General features: G+C 38.4%; 1 protein-coding gene across 3 annotated transcripts in view; it reads left to right on the forward strand.

Moving 5' to 3' along the window:
* The window catches only part of PTPN4 (protein tyrosine phosphatase non-receptor type 4), an 86,861-nt gene that overhangs the window by 57,145 nt on the left and 8,410 nt on the right, over positions 1-21,306 (forward strand). For all 3 annotated transcript variants that reach the window (XM_077934635.1, XM_077934638.1, XM_077934636.1), the window contains 12 exons: positions 1,211-1,369; positions 3,647-3,812; positions 4,737-4,820; positions 4,902-4,958; positions 5,605-5,761; positions 10,342-10,508; positions 14,513-14,603; positions 14,693-14,754; positions 15,430-15,576; positions 16,261-16,389; positions 17,687-17,835; positions 19,880-20,015. In XM_077934635.1, coding sequence (XP_077790761.1) covers positions 1,211-1,369; positions 3,647-3,812; positions 4,737-4,820; positions 4,902-4,958; positions 5,605-5,761; positions 10,342-10,508; positions 14,513-14,603; positions 14,693-14,754; positions 15,430-15,576; positions 16,261-16,389; positions 17,687-17,835; positions 19,880-20,015 — 1,504 coding nt within the window. The remainder of the gene's footprint in view (positions 1-1,210; positions 1,370-3,646; positions 3,813-4,736; positions 4,821-4,901; positions 4,959-5,604; positions 5,762-10,341; positions 10,509-14,512; positions 14,604-14,692; positions 14,755-15,429; positions 15,577-16,260; positions 16,390-17,686; positions 17,836-19,879; positions 20,016-21,306) is intronic.

A 21,306-nucleotide genomic window follows, 5' to 3' on the forward strand; every position in this document is an offset into this window, starting at 1 on the left:
AAGGTGAATGCCAACTTTATCCTTGCTCCTGTTCCTGCACCTGGAGAACTGCTGCCTGTTGAGGAGTCAGGAATCTGAACCAGCTAGCCCTGCCCTGGAGAGCAACTGTAAGAACTTTGCTTTGGCTGTTGCTGTTTCTAAGGAGGAAGCAACTGTGTAAGAAGTTGTTTGTGAAGGGCAGCTGTGTCTATGGGGAGGACGCAAATGCAGCTCATGACTGTAGAAAGTGTGATTCATGGTGTGCCTGCGTTACTTCATATTTCAATTTTCCCTGGTTTATTTTATTATACTTTTGTATTTGTATTTGCTGTAGTTTTATTGTGTGTTCTTTAGTACTAATCTTTTCAGTGTTTTGGGGGCCTTGACCACAAAGTGGTATAGAAATAAACTGATGATAGCTAACTTGGATACATGAAATTCAATAGGTCTATTCTATATAGGACTAGCACTGGATTAACCAAATGAATTTTTATTAGAAGCCTTTATGCTGATATTTGTGAGCTTCTTAATAGACAAATATACAAAGTTTTAAAAAACTGTAGTTATACCTACTACACACTAAAGTTGACTTGTTGGAGCAACAGTGGTAATAGTCAGGATTTGTGATGGTGGCTTATTTGTTGATGCCTATTTTTTCTTTCTTCCATGGAAATCTATAATCGGTGTAATATATTTCTATGGTGCTTTGCTAGTAAACACTAATGGGGAATATATTCCATCTAAATCAAAGGAAACTGTTTAATTCATGCATTTAGGATTACAGGCAGTGGCTTTGATCCAAACCTGGCCTTTATGGAATGGAAGGATTTTTTCTGTCTACAGGAAGCTTTAGATCCTCTAGTGGGGGGTCATGCTGACAAAATGGGGGGGGGGGAGCAACTGCCACCGATTTTTTTCATCCTCTGCAGCCTCCCACCCACTGTTTAGAAGGATTACCCAACCCTTGGGATCAGATTTTTGGAGGACACACAGGGCTGCTGGGGGAATGGGTAAAAATCACCTCTTTCCTCATCTCCCTTCTGCCAGTGATAATGTCTTCTAAACAAGTTTGATTTGGGGAATGTTCCTGCCAGGGGTACTGTGTCCAAAACACAAGAAATGAGAGGAATAGATAAGTTTTAGAAGCATTTTTTTTAAAAAAAAGCATAAATCATTAAGTCTTGACAAGCATACCTGGAATTATTGAACAAAGTGTTCTTTTCCTGATTAGTCGCAACTCTGCATTTACTCAAGAGGGAAACCGTTTACGGCCATCTTCAGTTGGGCATCTAGTAGACCATGTGGTTCATCCTTCACCAAGTGAGGTTTTTGCAAATCACCGATCTCCTTCTTCCACCCAAGCCAACAGTATCATTCTGGAATCATCACCGTAAGCATAGATTTTATAATGCTTTATTTTATAGCAGAACAACAAAAAATGGTTTTTAAAGGCTACACCTAAAAATAATCTACATTTTGTGTTTTTAATGTATTGTGTGTTTTGATGTTAGCTGCCCTGAGCCCGGTCCTGGCTGGGGAGGGCAGGGTATAAATAAATTATTTTTATTAATAATAATAATAATTTTTAATAGGTTGACAGCCCCGTTCTTTAGTGATTGCTTTGCAAATGAAAACTGATGTAGCACAATTGTAGCATTTTTAAGAGAAGCATAATATAAATAAACAACATGTTGACAAAGACTTGGCGACAAATCGGGAGTTGCTTGTTCATATTTCACCTAGGCTGTCAGGTGGCCTTAGGCAAGCAATTCTTTTAGCTGCAACAAACACACGCATACCTGCTGCCATTAGTACATATTACACCATTGGTAATATGGGAAGAATAATGCTAATCTGACTTAAACTGGCATGCTGTAAGGAGCTCAGTAATGTACATGAAACCTTGTGTTCCTTACACTATATACATGTTAAACATGCAGTGAGTAATACTTATTATTTTTTATAACTATTGTCCATCCTGACTCTTGACAATATAGTTGGCCATAACCAGTGTCAGTTTGTTAGAGGTTCCTGCATTCAGTTCCTGGCATCTCCAGTGGAAGGGAGTTTAATTCGGCCCTAGTTCACATTAAAAATCATATGCCCTATGTGTACAAATAGTTGTGTGGCCATTCCAAATGATTTTTGTCAATTGAAAGGTATGTGTAGTGTCTGTAATTTTTTATTCATGAAAGTGGCAGTAGGAAAAAAAACACATGCATAGCAAGCAATCCAAATGTGTTTTTAAGAATCCTTTTTCTCTCTCTCTGTCAAATATGAAACTATGTTATTTTACACAGCAGTTTAGATATATTTAACACAAACAGAGCTTATTAGAGTAGGGGTTTTTCCTTTTTTATTTGATTATGCAAATTGCTGGATGCAGTAATACAGAGGGCTGCTTTGACTGCAAAATAGTCTGCTTTCACATCTATTGTCTAAGCATTCATAAGGAAATTCAAAGCTGACTGGGCAAATATAAAGCAGGCAAGGTTTTGCCCAAAGCTTCATCCCTAGTTCTCACAATTCATTATGGTAACACATTACAGTGTGTTACACTCACAGCCAGTGTGTTACTTTACCTAGTTTCAATGGTAGCTTATTACTTCACATAGTCTGTTTATAAACAAATGCATAGTTCCTTTATTGCATTTTTTAAAAAGAAATAACTTTATTTTGACTTTAGTCATGCACATTGTGTTATAACAAAAGTGGGTACTGATCAGGAGTTGGACAGACCACAGATGAAGCTAGGACTTTCTTAGGTAACACTGACCTGTTTTGCGTGAATGAGAACCATTAGTCATTTATCATTAGTCATTTAGTTTTGTATGTTTGTGGATTTCAACGTCCCAATGGTGAACTAATGCTGATTTGAAATGTTTGACAGTGATTCAATGACAGCTGCAGTTACTATTAATTTTTATTCAAAAAACAAAGTAATAATATATCAAATCTGTCACATTTGCAAAAGTTCTGTAGAAATTTCTAGTATGGATAAGTACCCAATTAAATTCATGTACTGTAAATTGATTATCCACTTGAATAAGTCAATGACCAGTGCACATGGGTTTAAGCAACATCAGGTGTTCAAACATGCAATAAAAATCAGGTGTTCAAACATGCAATAAAAGTGGGCTTCCTGCTTCCACATCTTGATTGAGGATCTCCTCCTTTCTTATCTGTAAAATTTGTGCCAACTAGTAAGTGGGAGAATTGAAATTTTAGAATGAAATCCCTTACATAGTACTGCTCTATGTTTTTAAGAAGATCAAAGCAACAAATTATTGAGATCTCCTTTGTCATCCTTAATTTGTCATCTTGGATTTAATTTGGAGGCCTTGTGAATTAAATACTTAAGGGAGAGGTGCATAACATTCTTTTTGAAATGATCCTATATATTAATAGCAAATTCATTCTCTCAAATGTGAACCTTGCCAAAAGACAACTCTCCTGTCAAAGAGTAATAGCAGGCTTGGGAAAACCCCAACTTTTGCAGAAGTACAAAAAAAAATAAAATAAAATAAATAGTCGGGGAACCATAATTGAGGTTGCAAGCCAATGATGTCCAATGCACCAAAATTCCAAAGTCTTTTTAGTGATAGTTTCTCTTTATTTAGCATGCAGTTTGGAGTTTTAATGAGAATTCTTTTCATTTTGTTTGTAGATCTCAAGAGACCGCTGTAGATGGGCAACCACCTGCACTGCCACCTAAACAATCTAAAAAGAATAGTTGGAACCAAATTCATTATTCACTTTCTCAGCAAGAATTGGATAACCATATCAATGAAACGTATGATGATGATTCTTCTTCATCGCCTGAAAAATCTACAGTAAGAAGCTGCTTTAAATTTGTTTGTCTAGTTTGAGTCAATATTCTTCTTGGAGGGAGGGGGGAAATTAATCAGTATCAGTAGGTCTGATGGAAGTAGATTCAACTAGAGTGAATTAATAACATATAAATAATGGTCCTCAGGTTCCCTACCCCAGTCCATCATGCTCTTGGTGAAATGGAACGTGAGTCCAAAAAACCGCTTTTAATATAACTCTTATTTCTAATAGAGCTAAAAGTGTAGACACAATGGAAAGCAAATCCTGTGTAACATTTTCATAGTTGTAGCTCTGGGATGTTTTATAGCATGTATTAATTTGGAATAGTATTTATTTATTTGATCTATTTATTTTCCATCTGAAAAACCTTTAGGCAGTATAATAGTTATGAGATGTCTTTTCAAAATATTTGCATAAATCATATTCCCAAACTGTAGCTTTATAGTACACAATATAATTCCCTTATTTTCACACACCACATACCCTTTCAGTGAGCCATGCAACTTTCATTATACTTATGCAAACCAAAATGGTAGGTACTTGGAGCACACTACCTGGTAATGAATGCACCACTGGTACTATGGTCATTTTTGCATCAAGCAAGTCAATAGTAAAACCATTAACTTTGAAGAAAATTCCAACAATGTCTCATGGAAATTGAAACTTGAAAATATCTTCTTATATGAATACTGGTTTTCAAGTAATTGTGTTTTAGGATTAGCTATAAATTTCTAGTCTGTCTGCCCCCCCTCCCCGACTCGCTGTAACACCTTTCTTTTCTTTCAGTCTTAAACAGTTATGTGCTCATTGTTAATGAGAGACATTAACTAGCTATGCAATAGATGATGAATTACGGATTGCTTGGGGTTTCAGTAGCGCCTAAAGAAATTCAGGTATAGAGAATAACGCTATGTTTTCATTTACAGCCCAATGGTGGGATTCCCCATGACAATCTCGTTCTGATCAGAATGAGACCAGATGAAAATGGAAGATTTGGTTTCAATGTAAAGGTATTAAGACCTACCCTTTTAATATATTTTTGAATACAGCTCGAGCTGTACGTTCTTTAATTATTGCCCTTTCCTTTAAAGGGTGGATATGATCAGAAGATGCCTGTCATAGTGTCCAGAGTGGCTCCAGGAACACCTGTAAGTTGTCAGAGAAAGTTTGCAGTGATGTCTACTTAGATATATTATTTCAGAGTGCTTTTTATTCATTTTGCTTATCCCCTGGCTGTATGTAGCAATCCAATGTTCAAAACATGCCGCTGTCATAAATGGTCTTAGAAAAGGACTCTAATAGAGAATCTCCAGTGCTTTAATATAGAAGAATTCATGATTTGCTGTAGTATATATCTGATCAAAGATAATTTTCCTATCCTTCACTTTTCTCCTACAATATATAATGTAGAGGTTGAAAAATCCTGTTTGTGTGTGTTGTGCTCTGCTTCACAAAAAGTGTATATTGGCATATTTAAAGCTTAGTTTAAATTGAAAAATGAGATGTTTTAATTCGCAGAGATAATAATTGTTTATAGGATAAAAAAATGGAAAATTAAACTTTATCTTACCAACGACAAAATGGTTGCACTGCCAGAATTCTGGTTAAACCAAGGTTCATAAATTATTTATCAGGTCTGACTCTTTCTTTTTATATATATTCAGACCCTAGTGATTAAATCTTCAGATCAGAACCACCACAGTATATTGATACTGAGTTCTTCATTACTTAAAAAGAAGACAGCAAGCCCTATTTGTAATATCCACTGCATTAAACACTTGTTTCATGTTGCAGGCAGATGTTTGTGTTCCTCGTTTGAATGAAGGAGATCAGGTTGTACTGATCAATGGCAGGGATATATCGGAACATACCCATGATCAAGTTGTTATGTTTATTAAAGCTAGCTGTGAGCGGCACTCAGGGGAGCTTGTGCTCCTAGTTCGACCCAATGGTGAGTAATTTTATCAGTGGAAAGCATGCCTGCTTTTTGCTGTTTTACCACGTTCCTTTCAGGGTGTTTGTTGTGTCTCCTACTATCCTTATATTGGCTATGCATTTTCTACAACTGTGTAAAATACCATAGAGAGGGTTGTGTTAAATGAAAGCAGTCAAAGCATCTTTTGGCATCTTTTAACAAACATTGCATAACACAAGCTTTTGTGGACTCAAGCCTACTTCATCAGATGCATGAAGTGCAATCTTAGTTAACACGTACGTTAAGAAGAAGATTGTAAGGTGTGCATTGAGTGGTAATGAGATTTTAAAAATGTAGGCAGTGATAAAATACAAAGTTTCCCTGTACTAACAACAAGAATCCAGTAATTATTTCCTCACTTCCAGGTGTGCCATACATTTCATTGTTTCCCTTCCCCAATGCCCTTATCACTCTTGTTAGGTATAACAGGGGTACACAAGTGAGATAGCCTCATATACCATATGGAATTTCATTGGCTGACCTTAAATTCCAGTATTACGAAAGAGGAAGTAATATTTTTCTGTCTGCTTTCTCTGTGCTGCTCAGGGTGTTATACGTGTCTTGTCATGTATTTTGTTACTCACCTTTTTCCTAAGCGAAGAAAGCCAAACATTTTAGCTTTTCCTCATAGGGAAATTGTTTCAACATCATTGATCAGTTGAGTTCCCTTTTCTGTTTCTTTTCTTACTCAGATAATTAGTTTTTATTTTAATTAGATGGCCAAAACACAAAATTTCAAATTCAAGCACGCCACGGATTTAGGATACTAGTAGACTTATTTTCATTCATTCTTAATTTCTTTCCTTTGCCAATTTATTTCAGTCATCATTTTCTGGTTAGTCACTACTAATTCATACTCCAACTGTGTATATGAAATTAATGTTTCTCCTGACCTCCCCCTTTATCTTTCTACGCTTAACTTATATTGAATCTGATTTGCTATTTTGTTGCCTATTTAACTACTCTGTAGAGATTCTATTGGAGTAACTCCACCTGGGTTTTCAGCAGCAATAATACCTTGGTGTCATCTTCGTACTTGGCCATCCTGTCTTCAAATCACTTTTCAAGAGGCTAAATAGCACAAGGAACCCCCATTTCCCTCTACAGTGATACCTCAGTTTACGAACTTAATCCGTTCCGGAAGTCTGTTCTTAAACTGAAACCATTCTTAAACCAAGGCTCGCTTTCCTTAATGAAGCCTCCCGCTGCCGGTGCCCTTCCACCGTTCGGATTCCATTCTTAGACCAAGGCAAAGTTCTCAAACTGGGACACTACTTCCAGTTTTGCAGAGTTCGTAAACCGAATCGTTCATAAACAGGACTGTTCTTAAACCGAGGTACCACTGTATTGTGAAAATTCCTGAATTTTGCTTGTAGCTCTTCAACCAGTTAGATTCCTAAGAGGAATTGTCCTCATATCCTATGACATAGTCGTTTACTCAGGGCCCTTTGTGAGCAACTTAAAAAAACAACTGTTTGGAGGTCCAAATATATAATGTCTGCCAAAGTCTAATAGTTGTTTGATACACTCAGAACATTCTGAAAAGCTTGGTGTAGTAAGAGAAGTCTTTTGTAGTTGTCAGAGGTATTCTCAATTAGCAACCTTAGTTCTGTATTTCTTAATCATGTGAACTCTTAACAATGTTGTTCACCAATTTATGTGGGACAGATTAAACTAGTGAACCTGTAATTTCCTGGGTTTCAGATTTCTGGCATAGTTACTGATTTTAGTGAGTAGCATATTTCCCCCATTCAGGTTCTAGAGAACCCTTGAATTTTTGTCACCCACACTCAGAGACAGGTTGGTTTTTAAGTATTCAGTTATCCCCTAGTGTCGCCTTGTATTTGACTTAGTTCTTCAGATTCCCTCCCCTACCAAAAAAATTCATTTGGGTGTGTCTGTCTTAACTTATTCACAGTGAAGAACAGCATAAAGTTCATTTAGCGTCTCTGCAGTCTTTCTGTTCTCTCCATGATAAATCATTTCACACATTGTCATCTAATGGTCTGACTTCCTCTCTTGCTCATTTCCTGCTTCTGATGTATTTATAGAATTTTTTGCTGTAATGTTTTTGTAGCAATATAATCTTCAACATATTTTTGATTGTCTTATCAACTTGGAATTATTCTTACCAAAGTTTGTAGTCCTTAATTTTTCTCTCGTGGGCAAAACTTTTTAACGCATGCCTTTTTATAGAGTATCTTGGTCTCTGTTTATTAACTCGTGTTCTAAAACTAGCAGTCCTAGGCACACTTCTTTGGGGGAATTGGTCTCATTTACCTTAGTGGGACTTGCACTAACAAGGAAATGATGAATTGGATCTGGCTGTAGGTGTCACAGTTGTAGCTTTCTTACAAGCCTCTCCTGAGGGTTGGGAAACCTTGTTTTATGGAATGTGGTGCAAGAAACTGAGGAAAAGCTCATGGAAGCTACCCAAAATCAGACACTGAGGTGTGTTCTACATTTATGGAAGACGCCTCTGCCTGATGATTTTCAGGGATTTTCGCTGAACCTTAGAAGAGACGTTTTGGAGGGCTGATTGGAAAGGATGAGGTGGGAAAGTAATCTTTCAGCTACTTCTGTGGGATGGTGGTCAAGCTCCAACTCTTATCTGTTTTTGCATGCAATCAGTAAACGTTTATTACGGAGGTATTTGCACAGGTCACTGTGCAAGTGCAGCATAAGAACCATGTAGCAAAGAAATAGGATAAATAAAAGCTCTTAAGCAGAACAGTTGAAACTGGCATAAAAACCTTATTCATTTTTTTGATTGTCGTATTAGTTTAAGTAAAAGACCTTGAAATTGAGAATTTAGCAGGCAGCCATGATTTCCTCTTCCAATTTTTTTGCAGATTTATTTTAGTTACAAGCATTACTAATAAAATATGTTTGTATTCGGCAAATACCGTCTGGCATGTATGTATATAACACATGTTGTTTCCGGGCAAGAAATGAATGCAGGGTGGTTGTTAAGTGATAACAGCATGCATTCTAGTAAAAAAAAAAAAAGGCCTCTTCTATCCTTAATTAACAATCACACCACTGGATAATAAAATGTAAAGCCAAATGTTTTCCAGGTACAAAGGAGAAGGATACCAGAGTTTTTTTAATTGATTTAAATGTGTGGATTGATATTACATAAACAAATTCAGTCTAATACATTTTGTATCAATAAACCTCTTGTTAAAATTGTAGCTAGCTTGGGGTTTTATCTCTCTGGTGCAGGGTGTTTTGACAGGATTTCCTTTCCCATGATGTGATCGCACAGTAGTGGGAGAAGAAAGCAACCACCTAGATCAGTTGCTTGGAATTTTTGCACTCAAGCACACCCTATCACGCAAAAAAGATCCATGCATGCGTGTTTCCTTCATGTGCTCTCCCTGGTCCTGAATCGGGGCAACTGTGCCCCTGAATGACCAGGTGTGCAGGCTTGGAGTCATTTTGGACTCTATGGAGGCACAGGTCAATTCTATGTCCAGGGCAGCTGTCTACGAGCTCCATCTGGCAAATACTGTCTGGCAGTGGCATACTGGTGCATGCTCTGGTTATCTCCTGCTTGGACTATTGCAATGCATACTACCTGGGGCTACCTTTGAAGGTGACTTGGAAACTACAACTAATCCAGAATGCGGCAGCTAGACTGGTGACTGGGAGTGGCTGCCAAGACTATATACCACTGGTCCTGAAAGACCTGCATTGGCCCCCAGTATGTTTCTGAGCACAATTCAAAGTGTTGCTGCTGATCTTTAAAGCCCCAAACTGTCTTGGCTCTGTATACCTGAAGGAGCATCTCCACTCTCATCATTTAGCCTGGACACTGAGATCTAGCTCCGAGGGTCTTCTGCTGGTTCCCTCACTGCAAGAATGTGAGGTTCCAGGGAACTAGGCAGAGGGCCACCCTGTGGAACACCCTCCCATCAGGTGTCAAGGAAATAAACAACTACAGTGGTGCCTCGCAAGACGAAATTAATTCGTTTCGCGAGTTTTTTCGTCTTGCGATTTTTTTCGTCTTGCGAAGCACGGTTTCGGAAAAGTTTTGGAAAAGCTTCAAAAATCACCAAAGTCTTCAAAAACCTCAAAAAAGGCTACCACACCGCGTGCTATGAGTTCCTCCTCGAAGTCAAGTCGCAACTGTATTAACGGTGTTAAGAAAAAGGAAACAAACTTGCAAGACGTTTCCGTCTTGCAAAGCAAGCCCATAGGGAAAATCGTCTTGCGAAGCAACTCAAAAAACCAAAAACCCTTTCGTCTTGCGAGTTTTTTGTCTTGCGAGGCATTCGTCTTGCGAGGTACCACTGTATGTGACTTTTAGAAGACATCTGAAGGCAGCCCTGCATCAGGATTTTTTTTATGTCTGATGTTTTACAATTTTTTATATGTGCTGTAAGCCACCCAGAATGACTGGGGAAACCCAGCCAGATGGGTGGGGTATGAATAATAAAATTATTATTATTATTAGTTTATTAATATTAATGTTAATTAATGGATGAAGCAGGTGTCCGCAGTTTTGCAGAGTTCTCTTCCTCAGTAATTATGCTACTTCTTGTTTATTGCAGCTGTTTATGATGTGGTAGAAGAAAAGCTGGAGAGTGAGCCAGACTTTCAGTACATCCCTGAGAAGTCCCCACTCGATGGTGCCCACCAGGATGATATTGCTCTGAGGGAATCCATGTTTCAGCTGGCAGAGGGGCTTATCACGGGAACTGTCCTGGCTCAGTTTGATGTAAGTAATGTATTTCCTGGGGAGTGTGTGCTTCTTGGTTTGCTTTCCAGCTGAAAATCCTTTGCTCTTGGGGCTAGGAGATAACCTATAGCTAGATCCACATTACTTTGATTAGGTCAAGCAGTATAATGGCAAACAGTTTGCATTCCTCCCTTGCCTCTTTTCTTCCTTCCCTCATAAACATTTGTGGGCTCCATTTAAAAATCAGTGTTATCATCTAATATCTGTTTCTTCTGAGTGAAGTTGAGCCTTTCTTAATAGCTATAGGCAAACTCCTTCTTAGTGCTTCCTGATCAGCTATTGCATCTGTTTCCCTTCAGTACCATGGCCCAATAAGAGTATGTGGGGTAAAACGCTCAATTACTATTACGTACAGCTTCCATTTCTAAAATGTGTGTAGTGCCAACCATATAGCCAGAGCTGTAATCCCAAACGCACTAGATAGCTTTTGGCAGTGATGCTCTCCCTCAGTACTCATGAATAGACTGTTGGCATGGTCAGAGGTGGCACTGACCATAAGCTTGGAAGGTGCATATGGAGAGATCTGGTTCAAGTCTTTGCTTTAGACCAGGCTTCCTCAACCTCAGCCCTCCAGATGTTTTTGGCCTCCAACTCCCATGATCCCTAGCTAGCAGGACCAGTGGTCAGGGATGATGGGAATTGTAGTCTCAAAACATCTGGAGGGCTGAGGATGAGGAAGCCTGCTTTAGACTAACACTTTTCTTTTGTTCAGGGACAGCTTTTTGTCAACATGATGCCCTCCAGAAGTTTTGGAGTACAACTCCTATTAATCCCAGCCAGCATTGCCATATTGTCCGAAAATCTGGAGAGCAGCAGATTGGTGAAGGTTCCCATATGGAAATAACTAGTTAATTGACTCTCTTTGTAAACTATGCCAGGTTTTCAGTCTAATCTGTTGTGAATGAAATATTAAACATTTAGCATTACATAACACACACCATTACACGATAGATTGAAATATGTACAAATGTAGGTCAAATTTTGGTCTGCCGCTCATTTTTCTGTCTAATCTAAAATGTGTGATTTAAGACAATAGTTCTTTCAGCAAAGATTACTAGAATGTTGTCAGCATCAGTGAGCTTCATTTTCTGTAGATCTATTAAAATAATTGATTTAAGGAAATTACAGTGGTACCTCGGGTTACATACGCTTCAGGTTACAGACTCCGCCAACCCAGAAATAGTACCTCGGGTTAAGAACTTTGCTTCAGGATGAGAACAGAAATCGTGTGGCAGCGCAGCAGCAGCAGGAGGCCCCATTAGCTAAAGTGGTGCTTCAGGTTAAGAACAGTTTCAGGTTAAGAACGGACCTCCAGAACGAATAAAGTACGTAACCAGAGGTACCACTGTAATTTCATTTCAAGTATTCTTTCTTTTTTGCATCAACACATGCATATACCGATTAGGCACTACACTCTAATTTTATAAAGAAACAAAAATGAAAATAGTAGTTGTTGACTTTTGGGTTATTCCTAATTTTGCTGGTGAGTTTTTTCTTTTGTCGCTAAGTAAGTAGAGGAAGTGAATTGGGTGTATATTGCTTTTCTCCAGCTGCTGCCATTCTTTTGTTTCAGAAACATAACTGAGTATATAATTCCTTTACCTTCAGAGCATATTGCTCATTTTGATTACTTTAGTAATGCTTGTCTCTTCTCCGGTAGCCCTAAGGCATTAAGAGGAATAAACAATATGGTTTATGTTCTGCTTTATGCTGCATAGGGACTCAACTGTCTCTCATTCAGGCTTCTTCCTATGACTGTATAAACCCACAAAATAGGGTGTTACTTTCAATTTGTGTGTGGAATGGAAGAAAACATCTTTCATGCTTTTTTGAAGCATCTTGTACTGGGTGCTGTCACAGTTCTCATGACTAGGTAGGCTATTATTTGGACGAAATATGCTATTTCTTATATTCTCCTTATATTCTTCTTTCAGCTTAGGGAACCATCACTTTTGTGGTCTCATTTGCATGGCATGATAAAGCAAACCATGGGTTATGGAGACACTGCAAGTGTGTGGCCTCCTGGAGAGGAGCTCACTGCCACTTTGCTGCTGTGCCACATAGAGTTAATCTAGGTTTGACTTAATATTTATTCATTTATTTGGCTCCCCAAAGCGGTTTACAAGCTAATAACATACATAAAGCAGTTATACAAAAACAATTTAAAATATTTATAAATATTTTTAAAAAAACAGTTTAAAACAACAGCAGCACTTACATAAAATCAATTCAGAGCTCAAGACAGCTCTACCAACTGGGATATAGGTTTTAGAAGGTTTGTAAAAAGAGAAACATCTTTAGCAGGAACTTAAAAGACAATAAGGGCATAGAATCATAAAATCAGAGAGTTGTAGAGTTGGAAGGGACCCCGAGGATCATCTAGTCCAACCCCCTGCAATGCAGGAATATGCAGCTGTCTGATACAGGGATTGAACTTGCAACCTTGGCGTTATTAGCACCATGCTCTAACCAACTGAGCTATCCATCTGTGTGATACACAATGAGAATGAGTTCCAAAAGGTAGGTGCTGCCTCACTAAAGGTCCAATTTCAATACTGTGCAGAATGGACCCCCTGATAGGATGCAGGATGCTGTCTCTTGCAGAACACAGTGACTGGGTATGTAGGGGAGCAGGTGGTATTTTCAGTAGCCTGGCCCCTTTGCACACCAGTAGCTAACCGGCAGGGATGCTGGTGGTGCTGTGGTCTAAACCACAGAGCCTAGGGCTTGCCGATCAAAAGGTTGGCGGTTCGAATCCCCACAACGGGGTGAGCTCCCATTGTTCGGTCCCAGCTCCTGCCCACCTATCGGTTTGAAAACATGTCAAAGTGCAAGTAGATAAATAGGTACTGCTCCAGTGGGAAGGTAAACAGCATTTCCATGCGCTGCTCTGGTTCGCCAGAAGCGGCTTAGTCATGCTGGTCACATGACCCGGAAGCTGTCTGCGTTCAAACGCCGGCTCCCTCAGCCTATAGAGCAAGATGAGCGCGCAACCCCAGAGTCGTCCACAACTGGACCTAATGGTCAGAGGTACCTTTACCTTTACTAGCTAACCGGCAGCCAGTGCAATTCTTTCAGGAATGGCATAAAGGATGGCAGTATTACACCCCAGTGAGCAGTCAAGCCGCTACATTTTACATTAACAGTAGCTTCCCGATCATAGGTCACATAGAGCAGATTGCAGTACTTCAGTGCGGAGGTTACCAGCACATGGATGACAATGGTCAGCCTATCCCAGTCCAGAAACTGCCATAGCTCTTTTACCAGTCCAAACTGGTAAAAGGAACTCCTAGCTAGCGAGGTCACTCTAGCAAAGGAGGTGTGTCCACGAGCAGCCTCAGTCTGTGAAGCTTTAGGAGAGCATGTCCCCGTCCAGTTGACAAATTATCCTGACTTTGGAACTTCCCAACCACAGTGCCTCTGTTTTGCCAGGATTGAGTGAGTTTATTGTCCTTCATCCAGCACACCACTGAATCTAGGCATCAGGATCGTTAACTATATAAACCAAGAACGGCAGCTTGTAGCTGGTGCAGAGATAGAGTAACCATAACCTTTCATTTGAAAGACACAGCAAGCCAAACATTGGTGTGGCAGTAAAAAGGACTGTAGAGTGGCTGCAAACTCCTCTCCCATTCATACAGTTTGGCCTACTGTGCCATGTGAACCAGGTCTATATATATCTTGTCATTTCAGGTAGGTGATTCCACATTGCCTTTTGCTCGTGGCTTTTTCCCTTAAAGCAAGGATTATGCAGTTGCTATACATGCCAGTCTTCAGACATGTTATTTGATGCACATTTTAGGGGTAAAGTTAGCTTACTGAAAAAAACTGCAAAAGTGTAAAATGCATGTGATGCTTCTCTTTTCCAAGCTGGGAACAATATGTTGGTGATAAATGTGTTTTGTTTTGTTTTGTTTCTGTACCATGTCTCATGATTACTCAGATTCTGCTTGTTACAACCTGCCATCTTTGTTTCTGTTCAGCAACTTTACAGGAAGAAGCCTGGGATGACAATGTCTTGTGCCAAATTACCTCAAAACATTTCCAAAAATAGATACAGAGACATTTCGCCTTGTAAGTGCTTACATGGATATCAGTTCATGCATTTCATTGGTTACCATTTGGAGAATTTTACATAAGTGTTTGTTTTGTTTTTTCCTCAGATGATGCTACACGGGTTATTTTAAAGAGTAATGATGATTACATCAATGCAAATTATATAAATGTGAGTTGGAGATTACCATTTCTCTTCATGTTAATTCCATGTTTGGATTCAGCAGTGAAACAATTAGCCCTTTGGATTTTAAAGATGCACAAAGATTTATTTTAAAATTTCATTTGATATTGCTTAGATATATTGTAGTTGGTTAATGCAGTTGTAACATAGATGGAGGGAATCCTGCTCATGTAGTTCCTCATGTCTGTTGGAAACAGAAAAGTTAATAATTTTTCTGGGTATTGCTTCCCCAGGTGTTAAAAAGTCATTGAATGAACTTCCAATTAAAATAGTGGTTAAAGAGGAGAATATCTTGATGTTTGATCAAGCTGTTTTAGAGTAGCAGTTGACTGTTAATTATGCAGTAAAACAAATTTCTAGCTTTCTGTTTATTTCTAAATACTCTTATATGCTGCAATTTCATAAAGCACTTTAAAGCTGTTTATATTGATTGTATCTATACAATGCAAACCACATAAAAAATAAATAAATTCACAGATCATCAGTTGACTATTTATAGAATAGGTTTCCTTAATCGTCATCGTAAGTCTTGTGGCATAGAAAAGCTTTCAACAAGCATTTAAAGATTAAAATAGAAGGCACCTGCTGAAGATTACATATGATTTAGGCAAGAGTACACAAAGTTGTGAAGTTACTAAACACATTCTGCAATTTTATTTTTAGATGGAAATCCCTTCTTCCAGTATAATAAATAAATACATTGCTTGCCAAGGTCCTTTACCAAACACTTGCCCTGATTTTTGGCAGATGATTTGGGAACAAGGCTCATCTATGGTTGTAATGCTAACTACTCAAGTGGAACGGGGAAGAGTAAGTCAGTCTGTAATTTTAACTCTTAAAGCTTGTAATTCCAATGCAATGCATCAGGAAGACATTAATGTGGCCCATGTTTTAACCAATCTAACTCACACTTCCTAAACCAATATGTGAACTAAATATTATTCAAGAGGATTGTCAAATCAGTTTCAAAGGATAACGCTATTCATAGACTAACCTGTACTAGGAACAGCCTAGTGAACTGGAAAGAGAAAAGTTGTATGTGCTGAGAGAGTCCCTGTTTGTTCTTGTGTTGTTAGGGAGTCTACTTTAGCAGTTCTAGTTTAGATAAGATTTTTTTTGGGGGGGTGGGAATAAATTTAAATATATTTTATTTCTTGCATTTGCATACTGCATTGCAAAGTACTAAAATAAACAAATGTTATGAAATAAAAAACAGAGTCTTCTCAGGCTAAGTTATGTGGTTCTACTTTTTATAGTAATCATGGAGTATCTATTTCCATGGGTTTAAATATGAATAGAAACAAAGGAAGTATCCTAGCTAAAATCTTTCTTTGACTTTTTTTAAGGGCTTTTATTATTTCCTTAAAACAGTGTACAAGAAATCATCTTATTGCATGTTTCAGATAACAATGAGAAGTAGCTAAAATTGATCCAAATGCAACTTTTGGAATCTAAGCAGAAACTTTTATTTTTTAAACAAAAACCTGTTGACAGGTGAAATGCCATCAGTACTGGCCAGAGCCCACCGGAAGCTCCTTGTATGGGAATTTTCAGATCACTTGTCATTCAGAAGAAGGAAATCCTGCCTATGTCTTCAGAGAGATGACAATGTCTCATCTGGAGGTGAGAGAGACCATTCGCTGGCTATTTATGTAATTTTGTGAAGCCCTTTAAAACTAAAACCATCTCACTGCAAAAAGTTCACGGCAACATTAATCTTTTGATTGTTCTTTTTAGACTCCCTAGAGAAATGGCCCACTGTGTCACTATTCCTTGTTACCTTTTGTTGCCGGGTCAAACTTTTGTTACATTCCATTTGATCCAACGTATTAAGCTTGGGGGTGGGCAGAAATCCATGAGACTGTATGCTAATTAGCTATCATAAATACATTTTGTTTAAGATAATGAAATTGATGCTCTTTTTATGATTTGCAAGGCTGTCATAAAAAAACGGAAATGCTGGCTGGGGTGGATGGGAGTCCAAGTCCAATAGCACATGTTTGCTACTGCTGGCTTAAACATTTATCACTGTGAACTGTAACATAAGAAAAATGTAAGTTTTATTCCAATTTTGATGTTGCTCATGGAGCTAGCACAGCTGTCTTGTGGATCTGTTGATTCTCCGCATACTTATTTGTGTCGAATACAGCAACATATTTTTGTGGCATTTCAAAGACTAACAAATTTATTATACCATTAGCTTGTGACCAGTTATACACTAGCAGCTCAGGAAAACACTTCACACATCAATTGAAGTGGACTCTAGTCCATGAAAACTTATGCCGTAATAAATTTAAGACTTTAAAGGTGCTGTAAGAGACTCTCTGTTGTTTTTCCTGCAGCAGACTTAATATGGCTACCCCTATGGAAATAAAGATACAAGGCAGAAATTAGGTGAAATGGTAGACTAGTGCTTTTCCTCAGGAGAAACAGACTTCTGCCTGATGCATGTGAAACACAAAATCTTGTATGCACTTACGTCTACATAAAGTGGCTCAATAAAATATGTAAATTTACCTGTTTTGTATCTTTAAAAGGGTGTGGGGGACTTGTGATCGCCCAGGTGCTGTTGGAATCCACTTCTCAGTCCCAGCCATGATCAATAACAGTCCAAGATTATGGGAATTGTCTGCCCACATCTGAAGGACCACAGGTTCCCCCATACCTGTTTTAAGGATTATCTTACCTTTAACCTCAAATCAGCACAGCATATGGCCCATGGGGTCTATTTTCGAAAATCCACAGGACACTTTTTAATGATCTTGCACTTCATTTAAATGGCATGAAGCATCTAGATATTTATTTTGTGACACGTGAAAGTAGAAATTTTAAACCGAGATAGGTTGACTTTGACAATTAAACTTGTTATAGGAAAACACTGAAATGATCTACTGCATTTGAACAAATTTTGTTTTGCTAGAATAATGAGGACCGTCAGCTTACTCAAATCCAGTACATAGCATGGCCTGATCATGGGGTTCCTGATGATTCCAGTGACTTCCTGGATTTTGTGTGTCTCATCAGGAAAAAAAGAGCTGGCAGAGAAGAGCCAGTTGTTGTTCACTGCAGGTATTTAACTTGTAGGGAAAACTCACTGCGTTTCCCCTCTCAAGATTTCAACCAAAAACCTTATTTCATTTTGTAGCTACCTTCATTTTCAAATATAGAGCTGAATTCTTGTTTCTGTTAAATTAACAGAAACAGTTACTTACTGTGTTCTTTTGACCTTCTGGTTTTGAATGAGAATAGCTTTACCTAATTGTCTGGAAACATGTTTTCATGCTTCATAAAGCTATGATGTCTTTATGTGCCAGAACTGGATACGAAACTAATTTAGGAAGCTGTATTAACCATGTAAACTATGAGGCTAAAATAGAAATGGCTGAACTGTCTTAAAAAGGGGTACTTTACTAGTAATGTACATCGTACTGGTAATTGTGCATTGTATCGTTTAATACATGTTGCCAGCGGCATGCATGGCTTCTTTATTCTTCCTTCTGGACTAATAGCCAGTTCTTCAGGTTCTGTAGCTTTCTGTAGCTTTTTTATTTGTACAGCAGCTACAGCAGTTCTGTCCCATGCTGCTGCTGTGCTTCTAAGCTGTTTCTGGTCACCTACAAGTGGTTTTCACTCAGAACAGGTAAATAGGCTAGGGCTCAGTTTCAGGAGCTTCATTAACTAAACATCAGCTGCTGGAGACTGTATAAGTGGGTTCTCCCATTACACTGTAGGTCAAAAGCATAGATACCAGACTAGAATTCTTTAATTCTTGTTTGAAGTTCTAACTGTTTTCATATTCAGCTTTGGATTTCGGCGTCATCACAAGGTCTGAGGTCAAAATCAATATCAGTCATGCCTCATTACAAAAATGACATTTATTGAAATGTATCAATGCCACATTGTCTGGTCCATATTCCTTTTCTCCCCTTCCTGTGTGTATGTGGATTGGCTTTGATTATTGTTGATAAATCAGTAATAACTGACTGCCATCTAGTTGAGACCTGGCACATAAAACATCATGGGTGGGGTCTACCTAATGAGCGATCAGCGGAATGCAATGGGGCTCCCCGCCCCCGTGCCCCCTGAAATTGGCTCTAGGGTTATTCAGTGAACTCCCAGAACAGCACACACAAGGGGGAAGCTGAATGACTGCACAGACAGAACATTCATTCCAGTGCAATGCTGAATTCCATCTAGTCTTCCAAAAGATCTATTCACTTGCTGAGCTCTGGAGTGGAAATGGGTACAGTCAAACCACTGTTCCTGAACACCTCTGTTATCATACGTTTCGGCTCCCGAACGCCAAAAACCCAGAAGGAAGTAAATGCTACGGTTTTCAAATGATTTTCAGAAGCCAAACGTCCGGTGTGGCTTCTGCTTGAGTGCAAGAAGCTCTTGCAACCAAACGGAAGTCGCGCCTCGGTTGTCGAACATTTTGGAAGTCGAACAGTCTTCCAGAACGGATTACATTCAGCAATCAAGGTTTGACTGTATCTGGGCTGATAATCCTGGGAATTATGCCCTATTTTTCTCTTTATCCAGTCTTCAGTGTTTGCTACCACAAAAGAAAAAAGTTACATAGAATTCTAAGAGGCAAACTAAGCACCAAAGGATAATTATGGATGCAGGAGTGCGCCAGAGCTCAGGAAGACCTTGTTGAATGGAGCCAGAAAGAGCAGCTCCTGGCTATTCCTTGAATATTAAGAGATCTTGAATATATACTGTTACTCTGTACATTCTAAACATGTTGATGGATCACATGGGTTCTAGTAAGCATAACACCCAAATAAACTACATAAGTCTGAAGTTAGCATACCTTCACTCTAAAGCACTGCCTTTGAAGGGTTTCCTAACAAGTTCAAACCTAGCTGTTTGCCTATTTGTGTGATGTGTCTGCTTCCCAAAGAACGACAGTTATAAGTACATATATATTATTTCTCATTAAATCTACTATCTTTGTTATGGAAAAAATGTGTTCGTTCAGTGGAAAATGCTGCTTCTGTATATTGTCAGCTAACTCAGAAAAGTTTGACTTAGGCCACTTAATTATATATATCTCCTAAGTGCTTTAAAATATTAAATGTGATAAGAAGTAGTCCTTTTTATTTTACAGTGCCGGGATTGGACGAACAGGAGTTCTTATCACTATGGAAACAGCTATGTGTCTCATTGAGTGCAATCAGCCTGTTTTTCCCTTGGATATTGTGAGAACTATGAGAGATCAAAGGGCCATGATGATCCAAACTCCTGTAAGTTATTGATACATTAGAACAAACTGCTTCCAGTATCACAGATGCCCAACAATGACTTTTAAATAGGTGACACTTAACTGAATTTTAAAGAAAGAACCAATTTAAAATTTAAGTATTGATTTGTATGTAACTTGCAGCATCTGCTTTGCCAAACAGATGTTTGTTGCTGGTAGTGGTAGACAGTTATGAGAGAAAAAGATACAAAACTTTTAGCCATGCATATAGTCCCCTTGCATGAGGGAGCAAACAAACCAGGAACTCTTCCATTAATTATAGTTTCTAATGTCGTGCAGGCTGGGAAGCCATGGTTAAAGCCATAGTCTGAAGTTGGCCTAATATCCTGGCATTTTCTGAAGCCTATAAACCATAGGTTTTTTTTTTCATTTTGTCCAAAATGAGAAACTATAGTTAATGTAAGACTTTGTTGATTGCTCATTCATTTGCGTTATAAGAGGAGCAAAGGGCCTATGCGTGGAGCTAAAACATTCACTTGTATTGGCTTATGCTAGCCTGACCCCAGCCGTTGTGTCTGGTGTCCAACACCTGCTTTCCCCTCCCTCTATCAAACAACAAAGGAAATGATTAGCAAGGTCAGAGCTGATGCTATTCATCTTATGTGCACACAGTACAGGAACACCATCTGTGGACTCCAGATGTTTCCTCCCCTTTTAATAGCACACTTCCATGCATGGAGTAGGAAAAATGTACTTGCAAGAATGTTTCTGCTTACATATATCTTTTTCTGGATCAAGGTGCACATATTTGATGCAGAACAAGCAGTTAACCATACGCGAGTTTATTTAGAGATCCTGAAATGAAGTGAAGGTTTGCTTTTAAGTTCAAGAAGGAAATTAAAACACACATAGGAAAAGTGATTTAGTGTTTTGTTATCGCCATCCTAAAACTGATATCTGAATCTTTCCGTCCCCCCCTCCCCCGTAAATGTTCATACTTCCACATGTTATCCACAAGGTGGCATTGTCCTAGGTTTCATGTTTTAAATGTGAATTTAGATTCACCCTATATATTAGAAATTACGTAGCTATTGTCTTGTGCAAACACAAATTTCTTTTTAGACCTTTGTTTCTCTAGATGCACTAAAGACTGATTATATGCTAATAAAAATCTGAAAAAGTAGCCTATGGATATTATAGATTATAGGATGTTATAGAACCTAGAATTCGTATTTATTCTAATGATCAGAGTGAGCAACTTGAACAATATTTAAAGTGGGATAAAATCTCAAGGCTGCTACTTAAATATAAATTTCACATTCATTCTTTGTTTT

This window comes from Podarcis muralis, chromosome 1 (genome assembly GCF_964188315.1).
Source record: "Podarcis muralis chromosome 1, rPodMur119.hap1.1, whole genome shotgun sequence".
Classification (NCBI taxonomy): domain Eukaryota; kingdom Metazoa; phylum Chordata; class Lepidosauria; order Squamata; family Lacertidae; genus Podarcis; species Podarcis muralis.